Source organism: Cryptosporidium ubiquitum (genome assembly GCF_001865345.1).
Source record: "Cryptosporidium ubiquitum isolate 39726 chromosome Unknown contig_8, whole genome shotgun sequence".
In the NCBI taxonomy this organism is placed as follows: Eukaryota; Apicomplexa; class Conoidasida; order Eucoccidiorida; family Cryptosporidiidae; genus Cryptosporidium; species Cryptosporidium ubiquitum.
Window position 1 is genome coordinate 128,016 of NW_021639831.1, and position 26,657 is coordinate 154,672.

The following is a 26,657-nucleotide window of genomic DNA, read 5'->3' on the forward strand; positions in this document are numbered from 1 at the left end:
GGCAGGTCCGTAAATGCAAATTGCCATGCATGCATTCCACGCGAATACGAGGGACCTTATGTGGCCAAGCTTGAAATTTTTAATAAGAGTAAAAAATAAAAGAGAATGAGAGTGGGGAACAGGAATAGTCAATAAAAACTAATAAGTCTTACAAAAAGAACGGTAAAGAAAACAATACAAATATTAGACTATGATTATTATGTCAAATCAATAATCTGGGTTAAAATCACTTTTTTTTTTAAGGGTTACATTATTTTTAGCAACAAAATAATAATCCTTGATGATGATTATTGCCAATAATATTTATAAATTCATAAGTTCGTTAAATTTGTATTGCGTTCCACCTCATTAATATAGTATTTATGATTTAAAAAGTGTTGCTTTATACAACCCTCAAAAAAGCGAGTATCCTAATATCCCAATGTTACCTTCCACCTTTTTCTTACCTTTATTGTTTCCATATTAGATTGGAATTTACGGTATGACTCCAAATGTTTAGGGTACTTGTTTATTTTCCTGTTCTGAAGTACCTTGTGATTGTAATTCCTTTTCTACCCGAGTGTTCACCAGAGATTCAATGGAATTAACATTATTATTTACCTGTTTTTGCAATCGAACAGCATTATTAACACTGCTTGATTGAACCTGACCTGCATTAGTTGTATTTGTAGATAGACTTATATTATTATGAAATTGACTTCCCAATACATTTGGATTCGGAATAATCGAAGGCATCATTGGGGTGTATGATCCCATAAAAGGCATAGTGTATCCATAAGGCGAATACCAACCTGAATATGCAGCAGCCATAACAGCCATATAATCCGTATGGTAATTACTTGGAATGTTTGTACCACAAATAGTAATATTCGAAGAAGGCATTGCCTTTGTTTCTTGTCCTGGCATTATTGCACCATACTGATCTAGTGTAGATTCTGCAATGTTTTTAACAGAGTTAGAAGCATTAGACTGAGTAGAACCTTTAAGACCACCAACATTTAAAGTAACACCTTGGAGTTTATCAACTTCTGATTCTTCAGATTTATTGGATTCTAATCCAGTAACAGGTGCCAAGCAATATTGTGGAATTATGAATGGGTTTGTACGTATTGCAGCATTAGCATAGTTCCCACTAGTATTTGATGATATTGCAAGATTAGCAGCAGCTGCATATGCCACTTGCTGTTGCAAATAATAATTTGCCATTTGAGCATGTTGTAAAGCGACCAAAGTATTATAATCCATACCAACAAAAGGATTAGTGGAGGTAGTTGAAGAGCTTTGATCCATAAATGCCGATCCAAGTTGATTCGAATTCGTGGGGAAAAAGTTTAATTCAGAAGAATCAAGAGTTTCTGTTTTGGAATTTGGTTTAAATCTCTTAGAGGAAACAGTAGTTGAACTGGCTGATGGGTTCATATATGTTCCCGTAGTCTGCCTCTCTACTAGTCTATCGGATTCAATTTGGTTTGCCATTAATGCCAAAAATAAGTCATCAGAAGAGACATTTTCTCCAATTGTAGAATTTACTGGAAGGGAAGCGGAAAATTTGGATTCATTTTGGTTTGTATTGGTATTCTGCTTATGCTTAGCTGTAACATACTCTCTGGCAGATGTAATTGGGCTAGTTATTCCAGCGGCATTTCCTTCACTATTATCCATTTTCTTAATAATCTCACCATACAAGGTTGCAGGATTGATATTGGAAGTGTTATAATGAGACCAAACCTCATCATCACTTTCAGGAGCAGGGAAATGTAACATGATTCCTTTGGTCCTTCTTGCCTCCTTAAGTGCTTGAGAACCAACATAAGGCTCTTCTCCTTCTTCATCACTTTCTGAAAATCTAAAATGTTTTAAGTGGCTTCTTCTATGTAATGGACTATTAATCAACAAAAATCTGATAGCAGCCTTTTCTGCATCCCTAACAGTAGCATATGGCTTATTGGGGCCCACATAAAAGCTTTTAGAATACTTTCTAGTGGCCCATGTAAACCTAGCATAAACTCTGCTTTCTTTATCTTTCCAATATACTCCAATTTGATTGTATTTCAGTTGCCTTGAACCAACTTCATGATTTGCTGATGAACGACGACCTGATTTAGAGGTACTTTGTGCGGATTGTACCAATTCCTCAGCTCCTGTGTCAATATTAATAGGATGAATATCAAAAGCAGATTGCTCTTCTAGTTTTTCTTTAGAATCTTTATTTGCCAGAACATCTGTTTTTGAGTCTTCTGTTTGTATATCTTCTGAGTTATTCGCTCCAGCAACAGAGAGAACACTATTTGAATCACAAAGTTCGTTAGTAGTTATAGTAGTTGTTAAACATGAATCGTCATCCTCAACATAAGAACCACTTTTGGTGATTGTAATTGGTTTTGTAATATTATACTCATAAATACCTGTGTTTGTAGCATCAATTGGAATGGCCTTACCTTCTTGTCCCAAATCCAAAAATACCTTTTGATCATTAGAAAGTGGATTTACAGCTTTAATCATTTTTGAGAAATTTTCTTCTGCTTCGTTTTCCATGTTATCTTGATTTATCACTATTTTCACTAGCTTGCGTTTCCACTTTTCTGATAAAGTTACTAACCAGACGACTAGTAATACCTTTCTATAAAATAGATCGACCTATAAATTGCTCAATATGCGTAGATCTCCTTTTTATGATGTTTTCCCTCAGTTTAGCCAACACATAAAGAAATATACACACTTATTTTTGCTGTGGGGCGGAAAAATTGGTTTTCTTTGGAATTAAATCGCTTCTCTTCACTTAATTGATCTCTACAGAAAAGTAATGAACACGCGTGATATTACTTGATTAATAAATTTCTAAAAAACTGGCTTTTTTTGGATTTTTTTTCTCTTTTTTACTTTTTTCGAATCTCCAAAATCTATTTGTGAATTCTCAGTTCTAACCTGCTTATCCTTTAAAAAAATGCTTATCACCTTGTTCTCACTTTAAATTCTGCTCCTCCTACCCTGGTATCTTCACCAATATCTTCCTTTCTTGCTCTTTTGGTTCAGATCCTATGGATTTTTATGAAATGAATGGTACCGATACCACACGTGAGCAGATTTAGCATGCTATTAATGTGGGCAACACGTGGATAAGGCGGTAAAAATGAATCCAATAATTTTTTTTAATCTAACGTATAGTAATCTTCTTACTAATTATATTAAAATATAAATTTCAAATATATATTTATAGTCCTTTTTTCACAGATTTCACTGGCAAGGCTTGTATTTAAAATTTCCCCCCCAAATAATTAAAATTGCATTTTTTGTTCCGATTTTCTTATAAAATTATTTCAAAATAAAAAAAGTAATTAAAAAATACTCACACGTCATTTATTTCTGCTTTTCCTTACACAAATATTTTTTAATTATTTTTGCTTATGTACTGGTATATTTACCGGACTGTCCACATAACATATACGTGTTTTTTTTTCCATGCATACATGCATGCAGATATTACATGCAATGTAATTTATGGGGGGTTATCATAGATTAATATAATTTTTGTCAGTTAACAAATGTTACGTCATTTATGCGTTATTAATTTTTTAACTCAATTAAGATAATGTTTCAGTCAGAAATGTGTACAAATGTGGATTCATTTTATGAGAAAAATATATTCTTATACAATTAGGTTTTTAGAATTTATTTATAAAAATTTCAACAGGGAAAACTAGGTATTCTTATAAGATTTTCAATTCAAATATTAGTATATTCTATTAAAATCTAAACTTGCTTATTTACAAAGCTTGTAACGTACACGTAAATTTTAGCTAGTTTTTTTTGCAGATCATGTTAAATTAACTAAAAATATTAAACACTGTTATAATTACTTATCGAATTAATCATCTAATAATTTTATTGCAAAATAATATACAAGCCAACTTTGGCGGTAGAGGGGCAAACATGTCGAGGGAGGGGACACCTTGAGATTTTTGACTTCTCGTAAAAAAGTAAAGAATCGAGGATGAGGGAAGAGGATTAAATAAAGAAATTATTGTTAACTATTATTCAAAAAATTGAAAAATCGAAAGAATTCCTTATATAAGAGAGAATAAGAACCAACAAATTTTGAAGTAATATGAACCAATTCTAATAATATAACAAAAAAAGGCTTGTTAAGTAAATTTTATAATTGAAATATAAATTTTAATATGGGCGAGAAAGAAATTGTAGATGGATGCGTAGCTGCTTGCCATATTGCATATGCATGCTCTGAGGTTGCATTTACGTATCCAATAACTCCTTCTAGTACATTGTCTGAGGTGGCTGACTCATGGATGTCTCGTGGACGACGAAATATTTTTGACCAGGTTGTATCGGTTGTTGAAATGCAGAGTGAAATGGGCTCTGCTGGTGCATTGCATGGCTCTTTGTCTGTTGGTTGTTCTACAACAACTTTTACTGCTTCACAGGGATTATTGTTAATGATTCCAAATATGTATAAAATTGCTGGTGAGCTTTGGCCATGTGTGTTTCATGTTACAGCTAGAGCTCTTGCCACCTCTTCACTCTCTATTTTCGGAGATCACAATGATATTATGGCTGCTAGACAAACTGGTTGGGCTTTTTTGGGAGCCATGACAGTACAAGAAGTTATGGATTTGGCATTAGTTTCACATGTGAGTACATTTGAATGCAGTGTTCCTTTTGTCAACTTTTTTGATGGATTCAGAACATCTCATGAGTTACAGAAAATTGATATGATCAGTTATGATACTATTAAGGAAATTTTTCCATATCAAAAACTAAAGGAGTTTAGAGAAAGAGCATTAAACCCCACACACCCAATTCTAAGAGGTACTGCCACAAGTTCTGATGTCTATTTCCAGCTTGCTGAAGCAAGGAATAAATATTATGAGGCAACTCCAGATATTGTTCAAAGTGTTATGGACCGTCTAGCCAAACTAATTGGCAGGAGCTATCATCTTTTTGACTATTATGGCCATCCCGATGCAGATTTCTTGGTTGTTGTTATGGGATCTGGTGGTCTCACAATTGAAGAGATGATTGATTATCTATTGGAAAAGGGAGATGAAAAGATTGGTATGATCAAGGTTAGGCTATTCAGACCTTGGTCTATGGATGCTTTTCTCAAAAAAATTCCAAAAAATGTAAAAAGAATTACTGTCTTAGAAAGATGTAAAGAAAGTGGTTCTCTTGGAGAACCACTCTGTTTAGATGTTTCTACAAGCATTATGAGATCTGAATCAAGTAATAAAAACATTTTGGTGTTAGGTGGTAGATATGGCCTCGCAAGTAAGGAGTTTACTCCAGGTATGGCTTTAGCAGTATGGGAAAATATGATAAGTAGCAATCCTATCAACAATTTCTCTATTGGAATTGATGATGATGTCACATTTAAATCTCTATTTGTTAGGAATCCAAGGTTGGATTTACTTACCAGCGAAACGAAACAGTGCCTATTTTGGGGTCTTGGCTCTGATGGTACAGTTTCTGCCAATAAAAATGCTATTAAGATTATTGGAGAGTCTACAGATCTTCAAGTTCAGGGTTACTTTGCTTATGATGCAAAGAAAGCTGGTGGAGCAACAATGAGCCATCTTAGATTTGGCCCTAAACCCATTAAATCTGCTTATTTGCTTCAAAGATGTGACTATGTTGCCGTACATCATCCATCATACATCCACAAATTTGATGTATTAGAAAACATTAAACAAGGAGGCTGTTTTGTACTCAATTGTCCCTGGAGTACTTTAGAAGAACTTAATCACGAACTTCCTTCGAAGATTAAGGACCAAATTGCGTCTAGAGATGTTAAATTCTATGTTATTGATGCCCAGAAGATTGCTCAGGAATCCAATCTTGGGAGAAGAATTAATAATATACTTATGGTAGTATTCTTCAGTTTGACTAATATCATTCCTTTGGATCTCGCAATTAAGCTTGTGAAGGAGGCCATTAAAAAGACTTATGGAAAGAAGGGAGATGCTGTTGTAAATTCAAACTGGAAAGCTGTTGACCTCACTTTGAAATCACTGATTCAAATTTTCTATAATAAATCAGAATGGTTAACTAAAGACAAAGTTGGAGAAAAAGCTACTCTTACTCCTGATCTATTGAATAAAGACCAAGTAGTAACCAAATCTACCATTTTGAAGCAAAAATCAAGCCACGATATTAATCAATTTGTAAAGGGTATCCTGGAACCAGTTAATGCATTAAAAGGTGACAAACTTCCTGTGTCCATGTTTGATCCTACTGGTACTGTTCCCCTTGGAACCACAGCATATGAGAAAAGAGGTATTGCTATTTCCATTCCAATTGTTGATATGAATAAATGTACTCAATGTAATTATTGTTCCATTGTTTGTCCACATGCAGCAATTCGACCATTTTTGTTGGATGAAACAGAGTTTAAGAATGCACCAGAAACAATGCATATACCAAAAGCTAAGGGAGGTCAGGAATTTTCATCTTATTATTATCGGATTCAAGTTACACCACTGGATTGTACTGGCTGTGAGTTGTGTGTACATGCATGCCCAGATGATGCACTTCATATGGAGAGTTTGCAAAAGAAAGAAGCTGTGGAAAAGTCTCATTGGGATTATTTAATTGCTCTTCCAAATAAGGCTGAGAAGTTTGACAGGACAACTGTAAAGGGTTCACAGTTTCAGCAACCTCTTCTTGAATTTTCTGCAGCATGTGAAGGATGTGGAGAGACGCCTTATGTTAAATTACTTACACAACTTTTTGGTGAAAGAATGGTAATAGCAAATGCAACAGGTTGCTCTTCAATTTGGGGTGCATCTTATCCTTCGGTACCATATACTAAGAACCAGAAAGGATATGGCCCAGCTTGGGGTAATTCTCTTTTTGAAGATAATGCAGAGTATGGATTAGGAATGGTGGTAGGATATAGACAAAGAAGAGATAGGTTTAAAGACTTTGTTTCCAATGAGATTTTAAAGGAGGTTGAGGAAGAAAAAGAGTTTCTTGAGCACAATAATACTTCAGTAAAAGACAGGGGTGAGATTATTACCAAGTATGATCATCTGAAAGATTATTTGAGGTCATGGCTAAAAAACATCAAGAATGGTCAGGCATGCCAAAGCTTATTTGAGGAGATATCTAAGTTACTTGAAGAAAATTTAATAAATAGTAACAAATTTGCTCAAGTATTAAGGGAAGACAAAATTGAAATTCTGGAAAAACTTTATGATTCAAGGGATTTAATACCTAAGATTAGCCATTGGATAGTTGGTGGAGACGGCTGGGCCTATGATATAGGATATGCTGGTCTTGACCATGTTTTATCATTTGGTGAAGATGTGAATATTTTAATTTTGGATACTGAAGTATATTCTAATACTGGAGGTCAAGCATCTAAAAGCACTCCTTTTGGTGCTATTGCCAAGTTTGCTCAGGGTGGAAATTTAAGACAAAAAAAGGATATTGGATCAATAGCAATGGAGTATGGGTCAGTATATGTAGCGTCAGTAGCTTTGGGAGCAAGTTACTCTCAAACCATTAAATCTTTGTTGGAAGCAGAGAAATATCCAGGAACATCATTGATAGTAGCTTATTCAACTTGTATTGAACATGGCTATACAAAGTATAACCTCCAACAAGAAAGTGTTAAGCTGGCAGTAGAAAGTGGATACTGGCCTTTATATAGGTACAATCCAGAGTTAGTTCAAACACAGATTGTGGACAACTTGACAACAATAGTATCTTCAGGATTTACCTTGGACTCAAAAAAAGTTAAGATTGATATTGAAAGCTTTCTAAAGAGGGAGAATCGTTTCTTACAATTGATAAGAAGTAACCCAGAATTAGCCTCGATTGCTAAAAATAAATTAAAGGCTCATTCAGACAAAAGATTTCAGAAAATGAAGGATTTGTCAGAGAATGTAACAGTAACATCTTTGAAAGACCAGATAAAGAAGCTTAAAAATCAGTTAGTTTCTATTCAGAATGCAAGTAAAACAGGGGAATTAGCTGCTAGTGGCTTAATTAATACTGAACTATTTATTGAGCAAGAAATGCATGTATTATATGGCACTGAAACAGGTAATTCAGAGGAAGTTGCTCAATATATACAGAGTCAGTTGGTATCAAGAGGATATATATCTAGCTCATTAAATTTAGATGACCTGGATATTGAAGACTTTTTGAACCCAGATAAGTTTTCTACAGTTATAATTGTTACAAGTACATCAGGGCAAGGAGAATTTCCAGGGTCTTCAAAATTATTATATGAGGCTTTACTTAATAAACACCTGGAAAATAAAGATGACAAATTCTGTAGTTTTATGAGATTTGGAATATTTGGTTTAGGTGACTCTAACTATGTTTTTTTTAATGAAGCAGCAAAGAAGTGGGATAAGCTTTTAACAGATTGTGGTGCAATGAGGATTGGAACAATTGGAATGGGAGATGACCAGTCAGAAGAAAAATATGAGACTGAACTAATAGAATGGTTACCAGATTATTTACAATTGATTAATGCTCCAGAACCAAAACAAGATGAAAAAAGTGAAATCCCAAAGGAGACTACTTTTAAAGTCACAATATTGGACTTTTGTAGAAATGATACTCTAAATGAAGCAACAGGTACTTTATATGAGAAATTGGATGAGAATTGTAAAAGTGGAAATTCGCAATATAAGCCAATAGTTCCACCAAATTCAGTTTTACTTCCAATAGTTGAGAATAAAAGAATAACAAATCAAGACTATGATAAGGATGTGAGACATATTGTATTTAAATTGAATGATGGAAATGGGGCTCCATGTCTTTCTTATTGCTTGGGAGATAGTTTAGCATTATATGGACAGAATCCAATTAATGAAGCAATTAAAGCTATTGAAATGTTTGGTTATAATCCATATAGTTTGTTAAGGATAAGTATGAATGAAGATAATGAAGCAAATAGCACTAGTAAAGTAAGTCAGAGATATAGTTTATTATTTGGACAAGATATAACTATATTACAATTATTTGTGGAATGCTTGGATCTTTGGGGAAAACCCAATCGCAAGTTCTTCCAAGAGTTTTATCGTTATTGTAGTGATCCAGAAGAGAAGATTTTGGCAAAGAAGTGGGCTCAGAATGAAGGAAAGAAGCTCATTGAGGAATTTTCATCAAAAACTGGAACATATTTGGATATGTTTAAAATGTTCAAATCAGCAAGGCCAACTCTTGCTCAACTTTTGGATATTATTCCCTTCATAAAATCAAGATCATATTCAATAGCTTCTTCTAGCCAATTTGTGAATGGAGAAAGTATTGAATTATGCGTGGGAATTGTGGACTGGAAGCTTGAATCAGGAGAAATTAGATTTGGACAATGTACAGGTTTTCTAAATAGACTACCAATGTTGGATTCGAGTGATAAGATACCAAAAGAGCCATTAGAATCAAAAATTGATAGTATTACAAGAATTCCATCGAATATTAAAGCAAGTGCTTTTAACTTACCTTTTGACTATAAATCACCAATTATTATGGCTTGTATGGGCACTGGAATTGCACCTTTTAGAGCCTTTATTCAGAATAAAAAGTATATTAGAGACGTGCTAAATGAAGAAATTGGGCCAGTGATATTGTACTTTGGCTGTAGATATTATGATATGGATTATTTGTACCGTGAAGAGCTTGAGAATTATGTAAAAGAGGGGGTTATTTCGTCTTTGAATATTGCATTTTCTAGAGATCCAAAAGGATACAAAACACCAGATTGCGAGAATATTAGATATGGGCAGAAGATGTATGTGCAACACTTAATGCTTGAAAATAGTCAAGAAATTTACGAGAATTTGATAGAAAATTGTGGTTACTTTTACTTGTGTGGTACTAAACAGGTTCCTATTGATATTAGGAAGGCTATGATCCAGATAATTATTAAACAGGGGTCTACAAGTGAGTATAAAGTATCTGAAGAATATGCTAACAATGTTTTAAATAATATTCAAATAATGGGTAGATATAATGTAGAAGCCTGGTCATAAGGAATTAAATTTGAAAAGAATATTTGATGATGAAAAAACTCTCAATAATAGTAAATCTAAAGTTTTTCATGTTTAACATTAAAGACAAATTATACTCTAATTTTTAAAATAGATATTTTTTGAAAAGAACAATGATTTAAACCTTTAGAAATTCTATTAATATTAATTTTTATTTTTTTCCCAATTTTATTATAATAAATTGATTAAAGTCTTTATCCACATTAAAATTCTTTTTTGCATTATATACCGGCGTGACATGCACTTTTGTGTTGTTTTTTCTACTAGGAAGTTATTGCATGCATTCATGTGGATAGAAAAATGCAAGGATAGCCCTCAGGAATTAGGCAATTGTGAATAAAACTTAATTCAGATGTGAAGAATTAAATTAGAAAGTTGGGACATTGAAAATTGAATTACCAAATTTAGAAAATAGAAATTTAAAAATGAGTTAAATAACGGATTATGGTAAATATTTAAAAAAATATGGAGGTTCAAGATTAAATTGCAAAAATTATATTGATTACCAATTTAAAGCATTGAATTAAATCCTATTTATTTCTCCAAATATTCAACATCGAATTGAATTCCCAAATCTTGGCATTGCTTGATTACTGAAGCACCAAATAAAGTTGATGGTGTGGAGAACCCAAATGTTTGTGGGAGATTACTGTAATCAAAAATGATTGAGAATGAACAAGCGAGTGCTAAAATAGCTGAGATACCATATAGCTCAAGATCTCGTGTCTGGACAACGCACTTATAGTTCTTTCCTTGCATTGTAGTTCCAACAAAAGTTGTTTTACAAACAGTTTCCTTGGCTTTTGAAATATCTGGGCCTTTACCTACAAAATAAGGCGCTCCACAATGAACCATCTTTGAAATAAGTAACCTTTCAGATAAGAACCTTCCAAGTTTGTCTTTGAAACAGCTTGAAAGAGCAGACAAATAAGATGTGTCTATAGATCTTGAAGAAAAAACAAAGTCCATACCATATGGATATCCCATTTCTTCGTTGGCAAAATGAACAAACATCGAATGAATACTTGAAAGCATATTGGGTGAGGTCCATGCCTGAACATGGGAATTGTAAACTGGCCCAGAAGCAACCTTGTTTTTTTCGGTGATTTCAGCTATGTTACTTAAACATAAAGTCCCATTACACAATGCATAAGGATCCGATTGTTTGATTTCCTTCTTTATTGGATCATTTATAGACAATAAAACGCTTTTTACTGTTCCATAGGTTGCTGATTGACTATATCCTTCATGTTGAAAATAATGCAGGACTTCTTGGCATGGAAGGCCACTTGTTTGTGCTGCAAAGTTTTGGAGGTGTAATAAACCTAAATCAGTTACTGCTGCAACGAATCCACAACATGTGGCAAATTTTAAACCCCTGGATGCAATTGAAGCCCCATATAATCTTTGCATTTTCTTGAACCAAGCAATCTCACCACATAGATCTATATAATGTGTGTAATTATCACAACATAAACTTACAATTATCTCACCACATTCAATATATGGTCCTGAGGCATTAATGCAAACCTTTGAGTTGGCTATACACTTGCCAATTTCTTCATTGTTATTACATACAAACATTGGGACGGAAGAAATCATTTCTTCACCTTTAGAAGTGCTTGTTTCTTTATCTAATGTCTCAATAAGACGCCTTCTAAGGGCTTCCATTTTATCCACACTTCTTCCTCCAAAACAGTATTTTAAGTTGGTTGTTCCTGGCTTGTATGTTCTAACGAGTAAATCACATATTAAATTTCCTGTAAAACCAGTGGATCCCCAAATAAATAGGTCATATTGTTTTTGTGGGCCGGACATCTCTAATCAACAAGTAGAAGAAAAATTAATCTTGAATTTTAATTCAAAAGCTCCTATTGTAGAAGCTACTAAAAATCCAAAATCAGTACTTTGAGCTGGGTACTTCAATCAAACTTCTTATTAAGTATTTGTATACAACAAATATTCAATTCTATACCTCTCTCCTCAGTTCGCAATATATATGTATTATAAACTACGTCTAGTATCAAAATATTAATTCTTAAATTGCTATAATTGTATAATTTATATGCACACAATATATTAATATTAGATCTATCCACATAATTATATTGAGTAATATTTCATCCTAAACGCCCGCCTAATGTTTTCACTGATTCGAATTTGATGAATTAAGGTTTATAGAAATAATATACGGGGGGAGGAAAAATTGATATATAATTAAAAATTATAGTTATAAAATGAATAAATTAACAAGAAAATGGTGAGGTATAGAGGTATTATTCGATATTATATATTTAAATATATAGCTAAAACTAATTTATTAGCTTGTTCAAAGTAAGTTTGTGAGTGACTTTTTACTAATTTTACTCTCATTACTTTCAATGAGTGGTTTCTCATATGTTCTTGATTTGTTAGAGTTGGGATTTCCTTGTTCAGATAGATGAATAGTATTTGATTTCTCGAGTTTTTTTATTCGATTAGCTTTCTCGACTTGTTGGAGGTAAAAATTATTTTCTTTTTGGACTTGGGTAATTCTGGCTTGGAGTTTGGTTTTTCTAACAGATTTTAAGTATCTTTTATGCTCTGTTAGATTATGCCACTTAAAATTAGATAAATATTTAATACACCAGATATCATCTCTCCAAGCATTATGCCTCTTTTTGCCTCCAATATTGGTGTTATTTAGTGAGCTTGCAACCATTTTTGCAACTTTCTTATCTTTAAATTCAACCCAACCATCAATATATCTAATGTAGTTTCCACCCTTCATTTTGATTCTCTGTTCATGTTTTGATTTATCTTCAGGTCTCAAAAAAATTCGGTCAACTTCCCCAAATCTGGACATAATTTCTCTAATATTATGAGGTTGCATTTTAGGAGGGATTCTGGAAATATATATAATTCCTCTATTTTTTTCATCATTAATGACGTTTTCAAATGCAGATAAAATTCCACTCTTCTCATTATTAGTTTCTAATTCTTTAGTAGTTTCTTCTGGGCTCATTCTGATAACTATTTATTTTTTAAATATAATTATTCCATAAAAAAAACTAACATAAGAAAATAAAATTCTTTGATTTGGAGGTTAGATACTGATATTAGTTCAAACTTAAGATTTTGATTCTTATCTTTAATATTTTGAACAATCAATTGTTGACAACTCTTAATAAAGTTGGCGCCAATTGTTTAGCTTTAAATGTGTATTAAGCTTAAAGAAGAGTAATAATAGACAGTTAAAATAACATGGAAAAATGGCCGGAAATATAAATTATATTTAATGATAGTAGTAAAGATATGAATTGGTGAATGAAGAGAAAAATTACCTGAAGTAAAGCTAAAAAGAAGTGAGTTATTACTACATATGGCCGAACATTATATTAAACAGTAAGTATAACATATGAATGGACTTTTCAGCCATAAATTTTTAAAAAATTGAATAATTTAAAGTTGGTTGAAAATTGCTTCACGATAAAATCTTTAATAGTTATTAACTTAATTAGTTTTTTTAAAAGATTTTGCAGTGCTCATGTTTCCAAAGAGATTCTTTTTGTTATTTCGATTTGCGTTTTTATTGTTTCTGTCGTCCTCACTATCAGAATCAGTGCCAATATTGCTATCACTGCCACTTTCCGATTCGCTTTCAGAATCATCATCATCTACATTAACAATATCACCTTCGTCATCTTCTTCTAGTTCGTCATCTTCATCAACAGCTTCTCCTGTAAACCAATATAGAGAATACGGAATTAGTTTATCCCTAATAAAGACACCCATTTCATAATCAGTTTCTACTGTAGATTCAAGTTCCATAATATCAAAACGATCCATTTTTGCAAGTTCTTCATCAGAAGGAACATTTAGGGATTTAAAGAAGTTAAAGAAACTTTCTCTATGAACAGTTTCTGTTACAATACGAACTTCTTTTGACTGTTTATGTCTTTGCCTCCTGACAACAACCTCTTGAGTAGGATCTTTTCCTTGCTTCCATTCAATTTTGCTTACCACAGTATTGCTTAAAAGAGGTTCATCGTCTTCTAGGAAAACCATAACGTATTCTTTTTTGATATTAGTACCTTCAAAGAAAGGATTTGGAACAAAGTTGAAATTCAAAATAAATCCAGATTGCTGATCTGAGGTCCACTCTGTAGTGATATTTTTAAGATATGAAAGAATAGGAACATCATATTCTTCAATAGCTGATCCTAACATTCTACTGTTCCTCATTGCTGTAATCCAAAATTGTGGTAATCCAGGAGTTCCAGATTCCTCAACTGTGCCAGACTCCAAAATTTGATCTCTTTTAGTATAGATCTGGTCATACTGAGCTTCATATTTTGAGCGGAGTTTTCGCATTTCTGCTAAATACTCTTTTTCTATAGTGTTAAATTCTGTCTGTATATCTTTTAGCTTTTTGAGAGATTCTCTACTCTCATCAGACAAATGTTGTTCCAACTCGTCTATTTCCTCTATCTTGTCTACTGGATTATTAGCATTCATCTCAACTTATTTAAAAATAATAGTAGTCTGTTAAAAAATGTTATTCTTAACAACGGAATAACGACTTTGTAAGTTTTGACAATTGTTTTTGGCCTTATTTTAAGAGCGGGAAAATGTAATTAATATGATTTATGTGATTTTATTTTAGTAATTTCGTAACATTATGATTATGCTTGAGTAATTATTTTTTTCTTGTTATCCAAAATAAAATATACATTCATCTAAAATAGCTAGTAGTTATACCTTTTGATCTAACATAGAATTACTGATTTTTCCCCAAAATTCATTTCAATTGTTTTTATTTTTATAAAGTTACGTTGAAAACTTATAATAATCCAATTTTCTTTCCTGTGATTATATTATTTTTGCCTACGTGTCATGTGGCTACTTTTCTAATTAAGTAAACTGCATGTAATACCGGTATAGGGATATGGACAAATTTTATCTGCATGTAAATATTAAATAAATGAAAAAATATATAAATTACACACAGGTACTATAATAAAAAAAAACTGATCGGGAAAATACTTGTAAAAAATTACTTAAAAGAAGATATTTAGAGAGAATATTAAATATAAGACAAAACCAATAATTCAAGAATAGAAAATTAATTGTGTTTTGTACATGACTAGTTTTGTCATTTTTTTTAAATGAAATTAAAATAGAAAACTTCAATAAAAAAGTGAATATTAAATAAGATGGCTCAATGTAGCAAAAATAATAATTACATTGAAGATGATGTCCTCAAAGTTTTGAATAATGAGCAGGATTCAATTGAGAATTTGAAGAAAGGTGAGTGAAAAATATTAAAGGTTTATTTTCACTATTAATGTATTGTTTAGCAAATCTCATATATGACGAGATTAATCAAAAAATTACAAATGATAAGGAGGGTACAATAGAGATCAAAGTAAGTCAACAAAATATTAAATGAGTATGCATATCAGAGGGAAATGATGAGTATACTTAGAATAAGAGTTTGAAAATATTAATTATCTTAATATTTTATCTGATTTAACACGAAATAGAACCAGATAGAATCGTTAATACAAATAATTGACCAGGTGAAAGAGATGGAAGACCAAATTATGGGTTATTTGAAAACTCAAAAGGTTATTCAAGAAAAAACAAGGGTTGAAATGAAAAACAAATATGATGAGTTATTCAGGGAGAAAACTAATGAGAGGAGAAAAATGGAGGAGGAGTTAAATGGAATAATAGATAAAATTAAGGAGAAAGCTGGAGAATTAAGTAAGATGGATATTATGATAAAGGATGTATCTAAAGATAATGATTATATGTTAAAGGTAAGTTTAGTAAAATATAATAAAGTAAATGTAAAATGGCAAAATAATTAACTCAATTTTGTACAGTTAACTAAAAGTTGGGACGAAAAGAAAAATTACTGGAAAACCTTAATTGATGAGCAAGAAAGAAAAAGTGAGCAACTTTCGGATTTGGATAGTTATTTGTCTGAAAGGTTTAAGAATTTGAATGAGGAATATAACCAAATATTACAGGAAAAGAAGGGTTTAATGGCTTCAAAAGATAATTTGGAGATTTTGATTGAGAAGTCAAAAAAGCAAGGTGAGGAAAAAATGAGGGAGTTATATATAGTGGATAAGGAAATAAAAGATGAGTTGGAAACAAAAATAAATGAAAATAATAGTATTTCTGTAGAAATAACAAGATTGAAGGAAAAAAACGAATCTATAGAGAAAAGGAAGGTATCAATTAAAGAAGAAATAATAAAATTAGAAAATGATCTCGCCTCAAAGGTAGATAAGATTAAATTTTGCAAGGAGGAATTATTGAGAACTAGTGACGAATTGGATAAAAAAAAACTAGAAACATCTAAATTTATGCAAGAATTGATTGAAAATAAAAGGTACACAAATGAAATTAATGAATTAAATATTTGCTTAGAAGAGAAAAGAGAAAGATTGAGACAAATAGATGCAAGAAGTGAAACTAGCCACAATTACGACAAGATAGTAGAGTTGGAGCATATTAATGAAGCAAATCATTTGCTTGAGGAGGAAATTATGTCATTGAATTCAAAAATTAAACATGAAGAGAGGGATTTAATAGATGAAATTTCAAAATTGAAGGAATCAAAAGTTCTTATTTCATCTGAAAATATTGATGAAACATTAACAGAATTGGAAAAGGGATTAATGGGAAATAAATTAGATAATATGACTTTAATTGAGAATTTGGGCCAAGAAGAAACAACAATAGATGATATATTCAACCAAATTACTAAAATACGTCAACTATTGGATATTAATGACAGTGATAACGATAATAATGAAGATGAAGTTTCAAATAAGAGAAGAAAAGGGAAATTGAGAAGAAGCAAGGCTAAGAATACCCAGCCTATGGAGCAAGTCTTAATACAGTCATTAAGGATGATTCAAAAGATAGACCAATCTAGAGGATCAATAAATGATAGTTTCAATTTTAAAGAGATTCAACAAAAGTCTCACAACATTGCGAATGAAGACAATAAAAATCCGGTAACAAAATCTCCTGACAGTCCAAAGAGTGGGGTATCTGGCTTTGGAAGAAGAGTAATTATTTCTAATAGAAGATTATTAACACCAAGAAAGGTAAGTTCATGTAAAGAAATTTACAGAAACTGAACATAACACAAACAATTCTAGGGTTTATTTGCGCCTATTCCACAATCTAGTCGTCACAGAGGATCTAGGTGTGGCGACGACGATACTCTTTTTGGATCCGATTTATAATCCAAAGTTAAAAAAATTAAGTGATCAAAAAAAAAAAACTCAATCTTTCAGAACTCAAATTAATCTTAGAATGAGTTCTTAAGATAACTGGATACACCTTCATGAGTAGCCGACATGCCTTTCTGGCCCTTCTTCCAGTTTGCTGGGCAAACCTCACCATGTGCTTCAGTAAATTGAATTGCGTCGATAACACGTAAAGTCTCCTCTACTGATCTTCCTAATGGTAAGTCATGGATTACTTCGGAACGAACAATACCTTCCTTGTCAATAATGAATAAACCTCTGAGAGCAATTCCATCCTCGAGAAGTACACCATAACTTCTGCTAATAGCATGAGACGAGTCAGAAACAAGTGGGAAGCTAACTGGTCCAATTCCACCCTGTTCAAGAGGGGTACGTCTCCAAGCAGCATGTGAGTATTGAGAATCAACTGAGACAGCGAGGAGCTGTACTCCCAACTTCTCAAAATCCTTTTGTGCCTTATTGAATGCTAAGATTTCTGACGGGCATACAAAGGTAAAGTTCAATGGGTAGAAGAACAAAACTACGTATTTTCCTCTGTAATCACTCAAAGAGATTTTCTTGAAGGATCCGTCTGCCATAACTGCTTCAGCAGTAAAATTTGGTGCTTCTTTTCTAACTAAAGTGCTCATTTCAGTAAACTATCTAAGCTTCAAAGTAGAGTTTTAAGAAAAATCTAAAATAAAAATAATTCTCCTTAAATCACGAAGAAGTGAAATCAAATTCACAGAATGAATTTTGCAAAACTGAAATTGTTGTGAGTTATACTCGAACCATTAATGGTGGGGGGGGGGGAGTTAATTCCCGGAACAATTTCTCCACTGTGGCGCCAAGTTTCAAAAAAATTGCATGTAAGAAAGTGAAAAAAGAGGAAATTAAATTTGAATAAATTAATCGACTATTATTATGAGTTATTAGAATATGGACAATGATTAAAAAGCAGTAATTGATTGGTAAGTTCTTTGGTTGAAAATAAATATCAAGCATTTTTAAAGTTTGCTTAAATACCTTGTATTTAAACAAACTAATCTTTTTTGATTAAAAAGCTTGTAATTCAGAAAGTACAGTTGAGAGTGTGCACCCGGCCTTCAAAGTGTTAATTCTGAATAGGGGATAGTTGTCCCAAGAGTTAATCATGGAAAGGCAAAATCTAAGTTGACAAGAATTACTAAAAAAAAGATGATAATTAATTAATAAAAGAATAAAGAAATTGATATATAATTTCTGAATTAAAAGAAGTAACTTACCTGAAATTTGTGACAAGAACTGCATGGTTAGTTTGGTCCGATAAGTATAATATATGGTACTCTATGGGTGTTGAACCAATATTACCAAATACATTTAATATGGAAGAATTAATTATTGTATTAAGAAGATCTGCATTAATAAAATTTTTCGGAATTCCATCTCTATTTAAAAAAAATTAAGATTATTAGTATTAAAAATGATCAAGTATTTAACATACATTTGAATAAGAATATATTCCAAGTCAATTTTTTTTGTAAATGAAAATTTACTCATTTCCAAAAGAATAAAAAAAACCAAAGTATAAATTCCTTTAAAATCGAAGATCTTTACAGGTTTTAAACTACAATCATTAATCGAATGAATAATTTTACAGTTAACTTGACTGATCCTTGTGACTTTTATAATACTTTTATATTAAAAAAGTCAAAAAAAAAAAATAACATATTTGGCGGTAAAATAATGGCGCTAATAAAAAGAGGTAGCCAAATAAGTAACTTAATTCCCATGCAAAGTATGATAGAAAAAAAAAATTAGTTTTTGGCGAGTACAAAAAAACAAAGATTATATAGGGATTTAATTGGTTGGAAATAACTGAGGTTTGTGTTGTCTCGAGCCACAACATATTTAATGAGAGATTAAGTTGGTCAAAGTATAATTGAGTATTGATTACAAATAGCTAAGGAGAAAAAAAGAAAAAAAAACAAAGATGCTATTTCATCTGGGTGCATTAACATGGCTGAGTTTGTTTGCTCACTATGCAAAGTTGCAAATGGATTCAATTGATTTTTCGACTGACTCAGACCAGGATGAATGCCGTATTCAATGTAATTTGAATTTTTTTCCATATTGTGCAACAAATGGGGTAACTTATATAAATGAGTGTTTTTATTTGAGAGCAAGGTGCTTAGATCCAAAAATTCAATTACAAAAGATTCCGGGAATTCCCTGCGGAATACTTGGTTCTATGGATGCTACCAAATATACAGGTTGTGAAAAAGGATGTGCACCTGTAGAATTTCCATATTGTGGAACTAATGGAGTAACTTATATAAATAACTGCGCATTAGATATAGCCACTTGTGAGGATTCAAATATTCAATTAGCAAGATTACCTGGTTTGGCTTGTGGTAGTGAATCCAAGTTTGATATTTCAAGTTCAGAATGTGAAGGGTTATGTTCAGAGCATTATATTCCATATTGTGGTTCTGATGGAAAAACATATATAAATTACTGTGAATTTAGAAAGTCTAAATGCAGAAATCCAACTCTTACAATTGTAGGTTTTCCAGGGTTGCCATGTGAAAGTCAGATTTATGATGAGAAAGTTATAATACAACAGACAAAGAAAATTGAATGTCTAAAAAAAAATAAATGTTCTTCCATATTGGTTCCTATATGTGGATCTGATGGTGTAACATATAGAAATCCATGCGAATTTAAGAGAGCAAGATGCAGAGATCCTACTTTAAGAAGAGCGAATATATTATTACCATGTGGGAGTAAAATATCTGATGGTGTGGAAAATATTATTGATAAAATGCCGAATACAACATCAACAGGAAGCACTAGATCATGTTGGTTTAAGTGTACAAAAGTATGGGAATATCCATTATGTGGTTCGGATGGTATAACTTATAGCAGTTATTGTGAGATGAGAAATGCTTTATGTTTGGATCCTGATTTGAGATTAGTAAAAATTCCTGGAGTAAAGTGTTCTAGTGCTTTTCAATTTACTAATCCTGTTAAAATAGATAAATGTAGGGATGATTGTCCATTTGGTAATACACTATCATATTTGTGCGGAAGTGATAATAAGACATACTATAGTTACTGTGAATTTAGTAACAAAATGTGTCGAAACCCTGAGCTATATTTAGCAAAGCCTATGGGATTTCCTTGTAAAGAAGAAGATAGGAGTAAGGAATTGGAATCAAAAGCTAAAGAATACTTGACATTGGACGAAGTATATTTTGGAATTACAAATTTCAAGTCCAATGCATTTGAGGAAAGGATAGAAGAATCAAGAGTTACAAATAATTCAATAATTGTGATAAATAATGCAAATTTAAAAGATAGTGATCGGATTAATGTAGAAAAGAATACAGGCCTATTATTTGATAATCGTATTTATGACATTAATAATTATGGTAATATTGAGACTAATAATACCTTGAATAAGAATATGACTGAAATGCTTGGGTATGAAGTTCATATGTTACACCATGGACTAAAGTCAGATTCTTGTGAATTTGACTGCAGTAATTCACCTAGGATGGCTCATTGTGGAAGTAATATGCTTACATATCCATCAGGATGTGCTTTTCATAGAGACCAGTGTAGAAACCCAAATTTACAACTTTTATTAGAACCTGGAAAACCTTGTTCACAATTGGATAATTACAGTATTTCTCAAGAGAAGATACAGGATTGTTTGAGGGATTGTACTCGTTCTCAGAAGGTTTATCATTGTTTGAATACTGGAGAGACTATATATAGTTATTGTGAATTTACTTATTTACAATGTTTAATACCTGGATATAAGATCGTTGGCCGTGTTGGAGTCCCATGTGATGATATCGCTGATTACAAGTATTATAAAAGTTCATCTAGTGAAAGTGGTTCTGAATATCATCAGGACAGCGAGAGAATAAATACTTACGAGGAAAATAATTTTGGCGATGATTATTCTGCAAAAGAGCGTGAATTCCAGAAGAAGATAAGAGAGATGCTTAATGAGATACCTTCTCATGAGTATACCGGCTTATATAGGATGAACCACAACTATTAATCATCTATAATTACAAGAAATAGCAATTGAAGTAATGATTTTGTATATATATATATATATATATATATATATATACATAAAGTCATTGCTTATAGTATAATGAAATTGCTTCCATAAACTAAAACAGAATAAAGCAAAAGATTGTAATTTAAAAGTAATATAAACATAGAAATGGAATAAGCAGTAAACTTACCACTTTAATTCTTGCTTTAATGGAAGAAATATCTTGGTTTAATTTTTCAATTTTGCTAAAATACGATGAATTAATTACAATCATTAATTTCTTTAAGTGAACAGCGAATTGAACTTACCTATGTTCAAATTCTTGTTTAAGATTTAAAACATACGGGACTTCATCAAGATTAAGCTCAAGAAAAAATCCGAATGAAAGTTCTACACATATCTTGGATAAATCGGGACTGGAGATTCAGATCATTTAATACAATTGATTGTTGATTTTAAAAAAGCTAAATGCATAAATTAACTTACATAAGAGTATCAACATAAACGTCACATCCAAGATTAGTTCGTGTATTCAGTTCACTTAAATTCATTTCTTTAAAGATTGAAACATTTCTCTCAAGTTTTTGACTAAAAGAAAAAAAAGGCCAAATGATTAGAAATTACTTAAAAATAAATATTAGGCTTTAAAATAATCCACTTACATTTCCTGGATCTTAACCAAAATCTCTTCTTTCTGCTTTAAAAGCTTTTCAAGATCTTTTTGTAGAACATTCTCGAGGAAATCTTCATATTTATGTATTTCCTCTATTTGGTTGTCAACCTTCATATTAATACGATATCACTTTTTATTTCAGTTAATAACTTTCTGACCAAACAAAAAGATTTAGCTTAGATGACAATATGAAATCGGATCCAATGTAAATATTCACACACCACATATATTTAAATATATAATTTTTAAAGGTACCTAAAATTAATACTAATAATTATTAAAAGTAGTTTCCCGCCAAAACAATTAATTCATTAGAAAACAAACGAAATATGTGGAATAAGTAAGTAAAGAAAGAAGAGTTTTCGATTTTTTTTTAGATTTCTATTGTTATTATTGTTAAGATTTTTAAGAAGAAGAGGTTTATTTTAATAGAATACAATCTGTGTAATGAAGCGTATTCTCTGAATTCAGTTAAAAGCTGACTCTTTTTTGTTTTTAGTCTATTTTTATTCTTTCTGTTTTTTTTTTCTTTCTCCTTCTTTCTTTTTCCTTTTTTCTTTCTCCTTTTTTCTTTCTCTTTTCTTCTTTCTCTTTTCTTCTTTATTTTTCCTTTTTTACTCTTCTCCTTTCTATCTGGAGAGAACTTTGTAGAGATTGTGGGGCTCAAAAAATAATATAGGCGTTTACTGAAGGATGTATAGAAACAACAAAAAAGAGTAAAAGAGAGGAGGGAAGTAATAAAATAAGCATTAATTAAATCCAATTACCAACAGATTGACTAATTGGAACTTATAGCAGAAAGATTGACATCTAAATTTTCATTGTTAGTGTTAAAAGATCGTGATTTAGGGCTTTGGGGAGGGACAAGTTTGAGGCTATTTAAGTTTGAGGTGTGTGATTGAGAAGGTTGGGAAGAGGAAGAAGAAGAGGGGGAGGCTTGAGAGTCAATTGAATCATGAGAATCATTGTTAGAACTCTCTTGTGAGTTGATTTGGTCTTCATCATGATAAGATGAATTCTGATCATCTTGTTTGGTATCCCAGGCAATGTTAAATCTAGTAAGTCTAGGGGATTCGCTAAGAATGATTCTTTGAAGTTTATCAAGAATCGGAATATCAGGAGGATTATCTTCTAATAAAGGATCAGTATAAACGTTGTGTACATAATATCCAATTCTAATAAATTCTTCATTGCGATAAGATCCAAGAATTAACACTACTGCCATTCCATGTATATCTTCAGGGGGTATCTTTGTAAAATCTGGGGAGGGAGCTTTAAAAATAAACTTGAGTGCTCCTCTCGTTATTGGACCTAAAGCAATGCAGTCAAGTTCTTGGTCCATATCTTTTGATTCTGCACAGCTAATATATACAATTTTCCATTCAAGATCTTCCTCAAGATTTTGTAAACATTCGAATGAAATTTCAAATTCGAATGGGTCAGTAATTTCTGTTGGATTTTTGAAAACTTTAACTGAAGTTACATTTACTAAGGACATATTTTTCTATATTTAATCGATTTCTGTATCTTCTTACTTTTTATATGAAATTTCTTTAGTATGTATTATTAAATAGTATTTTGGTTTCTAAGTTTTTAATTCCAAAAGTTTCTTGTTTCTCTTTGAATATTAAGATACCAATAGTACTAATTTAGCATAATCATCCAAACTTAAACTAATAGTAGTGATTAATTTTTTATATCCAATAATTACCTGAGAGCACACAATTACTTACTGTATATATAATATATATATATATATATATATATATGTATATATATAAATTATATTTTATTTTAATCTCTATAATTTCTCAGGTAGTAAAATCACAGGAATTTATGATTTATACTTTTATTTATATATATTTCTATATTTACTTTTGTTTTCTCTTTTTTCTTTCTTTTTTTTTTTCTTTACTTTTTAATGTAAATAATACATATTTTAATTATTAAAATAATATATTTTGTGTATTTGGGCGGGCTCTCTCAAATATAATAAATTAAAATATTTTTTTCATGATCCTAGGGAGGTAAAATTGGGAGAAAGGTAGATATAAACAAAATATAAAAAGTTAAAATATTTATAAAGAATAAGAGTTAGAACTTTGAATAATTAAGTATTATTGGTCTTTGAATTAGAATAATAATCAAAATCCTAGTTAAAATTTGGTCTCAAATTAGATTTTTTCTTTCTTTTTATTTTATGTTTGAATAATTAATAAAGGTACCGACTAAATGAATTCAGTGGGGGGCGAAAACAAAAAATTAATATTAATTTGATAAGCATTTTAGATTAAAATAATACGAGTTAAAATTAGATAGTAATATATATATATATATAGAGGAATAAACAAAAAAAACTCTTTGAAAAATATAGTAATACATTAATAGAGTTATTATGGAAGATTGAAAGAATTTCTGAAGTAAATGATGGCAGATTTAATAATGGGAGTGAATTTTGAGGATAAAGAAAAATATATTAAGGAGTATGATATGACAAGAAGTGAGGATATAGTTGAGTTAATAAGGATTTTAAAAATTCAAGAAGATTCAAGAAAAGCATTAGAAGAGGAGATAAAAGTTATAGTATCTAATAATGATAGTTTAAGGCAGGAATTAATATCTAGTAATGAAATGGTTAACTATTGGAAGGATCAGTATGAAATATGTAATACATCTTTAAGAATAGTGAATGAAGAATTTGAGCAATTAAAGGTTCATGATGAAAATATGAATACATTTAATAAGACATTTAAAAGCATGGAATGCAAAAAATGTGGATATGAATGGAAGAGAGTAAATGTTGAAAACGATAATAGAGATTTGAAATCAAGATTAAATGATGATGAACTGGAGAATTTCTTGGATATTACAAATATTTTAGTTTCTTCGTTATATATGAATGAGGTTGAAGGTTTAGGTATAGATGAGAATGACCAAGGGAAAGATAGAAAAATAGATGTTGATATTAATAAATATCAGGCTACGATAGAAAAGGATCAGGAAATTGGTAAGCTTAAGATTGAGAATGAAGAACTTAAAATACTTTTAGAAAAAAAGGAGAAGATAATAATTGATCTACAGAATGAATTGGGTCAGTTAAAGAGTAAATTAATGGTAGAAAAGAGCTTACCAAATGTATTTAAAGTAGTTAGTAAGAATTTAGTAGATATTGTATCAGAGGATGATTCTCCAGAATCTAGTTCAAAGGTTATATCAAATGATGACGAATTGCTGGAAAAGTTTAAAAAGAATTATTTGGAACAAGTAAAATCGATTAATAAAAAAAGAAAGATAGCATTTTGTTCAGATAATGATTTAGATAGGAAGGAATTGAAAGTTTCTGAAAGTTTAGATATTTTGAATGATTTGAATAATGATGATAAATCAGAAGAAGTTGGGGATATTAATAGAATTTCATATTTTGATAATGATGATTTAAAGACGGATTTAAGATATTATGATAATTATTCCAATAATATAAATACTAAAACCAATGATAAACTTTTGAGTGATTCAAGTGAAGGTATTTTGGATGATATTATTGATGAGAAGAAGTATGATAATGAGTCAAACATGAATTTAAAAATAGTAGAAGAGTTGGATTGGGAAGATGATAATTGGGGAGAGGATGAAGAGAAAGAAAAAAATGAGGATTTAAATTATATGAAAAAGGAATTGGAGAATGATACTATTAATGAAAAGGATTTGGATTCTTTCAATAAGGAGAAGTTAATAGACAACGAAAAAATAACTAATGAAGTGGAAGGGAATAAAAAGAATGTAACAGGTTTAACATCATTTTTGGATGATTTTGTAAGCCATATTTCAGGATCTATAAATGATGATAAAATTGGAAAAGATGATAATAAAAATGAAAGCAGTTTCAAGGATATTTTTGATTCTTATAGTAGTAATAAAGTTAGTAATGTTTTGAATAGTAATAACTTTAATAACACAAACAGTCATAATATTCCATCATTTACAGGATTCGTTTCCAATATCAAAAGCTTCTTTAATGATGATAAGAATAAATCTTTCGTTGATTGGAATCTTAAGAAAATCCAGGATAACCAGTTGGATTCATTAAAAAACATGAATAAATCTGTTATTAATAGTATCAGTAATAATGATCATGACAAAATTGATAGTGACTGGGATAATGATGATTGGGGATTTGAGGATGATGAAGAGGAAGAAGATGATGATAAGGAGAAAGAGGTGAAAGAGGTAAAAGAGGTGAAAGAGGAGAAAGAGGGGGAAGAGGAGGGAGATGATTGGGGCGATGATTTTTTCAGTGAGGAAAGTGGTGATTATGACACAAGTCGTAAAGAGGAAAGAATTCATTTATGGAAAAATAGTGATATAGGGATTAAAAATAGTATAGAATATAGTGAATCATCATCTGAAGTAAAGATCCAAGATCAAGAAAAATTGGCTAAAGGTTCATATGAAGGACTCAATAAATTCAATGATTGGGATAGTATGGGTGATTGGAGTGACGACTTTGAGGCTTTCAGCAAAGAAGAGAAGGTGGACGAGAGGATTAGAAAGGAAGGAGAGGGAGGAATAATAACAGAAAAAGAGAAGCTTAGAATAGAGGAGGAGGAGAGGGTAAGAAAAGAAGAGGAAGAGAGACTTAGAAAAGAAGAAGAGGA

General features: G+C 31.1%; 12 protein-coding genes across 12 annotated transcripts; 4 read left to right on the forward strand and 8 right to left on the reverse strand.

Annotated features, from left to right (window-relative positions):
- Positions 1-495: 495 nt before the first annotated feature.
- On the reverse strand, positions 496-2,535 carry cubi_01314 (uncharacterized protein; the record flags this gene model as incomplete). Its single annotated transcript, XM_029018326.1, has 1 exon — positions 496-2,535. The coding sequence occupies one exon, from the start codon at positions 2,533-2,535 to the stop codon at positions 496-498; it is 2,040 nt and encodes a 679-aa protein (XP_028873319.1).
- A 1,643-nt stretch (positions 2,536-4,178) lies between these two features.
- Positions 4,179-10,001, forward strand: cubi_01315 (pyruvate dehydrogenase; the record flags this gene model as incomplete). The annotated part of the gene is made up of 1 exon (XM_029018327.1): positions 4,179-10,001. The coding sequence occupies one exon, from the start codon at positions 4,179-4,181 to the stop codon at positions 9,999-10,001; it is 5,823 nt and encodes a 1,940-aa protein (XP_028873320.1).
- Positions 10,002-10,553: 552 nt separating this feature from the next.
- Positions 10,554-11,837, reverse strand: cubi_01316 (uncharacterized protein; the record flags this gene model as incomplete). The annotated part of the gene is made up of 1 exon (XM_029018328.1): positions 10,554-11,837. The coding sequence occupies one exon, from the start codon at positions 11,835-11,837 to the stop codon at positions 10,554-10,556; it is 1,284 nt and encodes a 427-aa protein (XP_028873321.1).
- Positions 11,838-12,348: 511 nt separating this feature from the next.
- cubi_01317 (basal transcriptional activator RRM domain-containing protein) lies at positions 12,349-13,023 on the reverse strand (the record flags this gene model as incomplete). The annotated part of the gene is made up of 1 exon (XM_029018329.1): positions 12,349-13,023. The coding sequence occupies one exon, from the start codon at positions 13,021-13,023 to the stop codon at positions 12,349-12,351; it is 675 nt and encodes a 224-aa protein (XP_028873322.1).
- A 488-nt stretch (positions 13,024-13,511) lies between these two features.
- cubi_01318 (nucleosome assembly protein) lies at positions 13,512-14,516 on the reverse strand (the record flags this gene model as incomplete). The annotated part of the gene is made up of 1 exon (XM_029018330.1): positions 13,512-14,516. One exon carries the CDS (start codon positions 14,514-14,516, stop codon positions 13,512-13,514), a length of 1,005 nt encoding a protein of 334 aa, XP_028873323.1.
- A 698-nt stretch (positions 14,517-15,214) lies between these two features.
- cubi_01319 (uncharacterized protein) lies at positions 15,215-17,269 on the forward strand (the record flags this gene model as incomplete). Its single annotated transcript, XM_029018331.1, has 4 exons — positions 15,215-15,308; positions 15,555-15,823; positions 15,890-17,128; positions 17,183-17,269. The coding sequence occupies 4 exons, from the start codon at positions 15,215-15,217 to the stop codon at positions 17,267-17,269; spliced, it is 1,689 nt and encodes a 562-aa protein (XP_028873324.1).
- Positions 17,270-17,334: 65 nt separating this feature from the next.
- On the reverse strand, positions 17,335-17,922 carry cubi_01320 (thioredoxin peroxidase-like protein; the record flags this gene model as incomplete). The annotated part of the gene is made up of 1 exon (XM_029018332.1): positions 17,335-17,922. The coding sequence occupies one exon, from the start codon at positions 17,920-17,922 to the stop codon at positions 17,335-17,337; it is 588 nt and encodes a 195-aa protein (XP_028873325.1).
- A 406-nt stretch (positions 17,923-18,328) lies between these two features.
- Positions 18,329-18,811, reverse strand: cubi_01321 (uncharacterized protein; the record flags this gene model as incomplete). The annotated part of the gene is made up of 3 exons (XM_029018333.1): positions 18,329-18,458; positions 18,538-18,697; positions 18,808-18,811. 3 exons carry the CDS (start codon positions 18,809-18,811, stop codon positions 18,329-18,331), a joined length of 294 nt encoding a protein of 97 aa, XP_028873326.1.
- Positions 18,812-19,244: 433 nt separating this feature from the next.
- cubi_01322 (uncharacterized protein) lies at positions 19,245-21,326 on the forward strand (the record flags this gene model as incomplete). The annotated part of the gene is made up of 1 exon (XM_029018334.1): positions 19,245-21,326. One exon carries the CDS (start codon positions 19,245-19,247, stop codon positions 21,324-21,326), a length of 2,082 nt encoding a protein of 693 aa, XP_028873327.1.
- A 485-nt stretch (positions 21,327-21,811) lies between these two features.
- On the reverse strand, positions 21,812-22,116 carry cubi_01323 (uncharacterized protein; the record flags this gene model as incomplete). Its single annotated transcript, XM_029018335.1, has 2 exons — positions 21,812-21,917; positions 21,992-22,116. 2 exons carry the CDS (start codon positions 22,114-22,116, stop codon positions 21,812-21,814), a joined length of 231 nt encoding a protein of 76 aa, XP_028873328.1.
- A 664-nt stretch (positions 22,117-22,780) lies between these two features.
- cubi_01324 (ASF1 anti-silencing function 1 like protein) lies at positions 22,781-23,500 on the reverse strand (the record flags this gene model as incomplete). Its single annotated transcript, XM_029018336.1, has 1 exon — positions 22,781-23,500. One exon carries the CDS (start codon positions 23,498-23,500, stop codon positions 22,781-22,783), a length of 720 nt encoding a protein of 239 aa, XP_028873329.1.
- A 926-nt stretch (positions 23,501-24,426) lies between these two features.
- On the forward strand, positions 24,427-26,599 carry cubi_01325 (uncharacterized protein; the record flags this gene model as incomplete). Its single annotated transcript, XM_029018337.1, has 2 exons — positions 24,427-26,532; positions 26,579-26,599. 2 exons carry the CDS (start codon positions 24,427-24,429, stop codon positions 26,597-26,599), a joined length of 2,127 nt encoding a protein of 708 aa, XP_028873330.1.
- Positions 26,600-26,657: the final 58 nt, after the last annotated feature.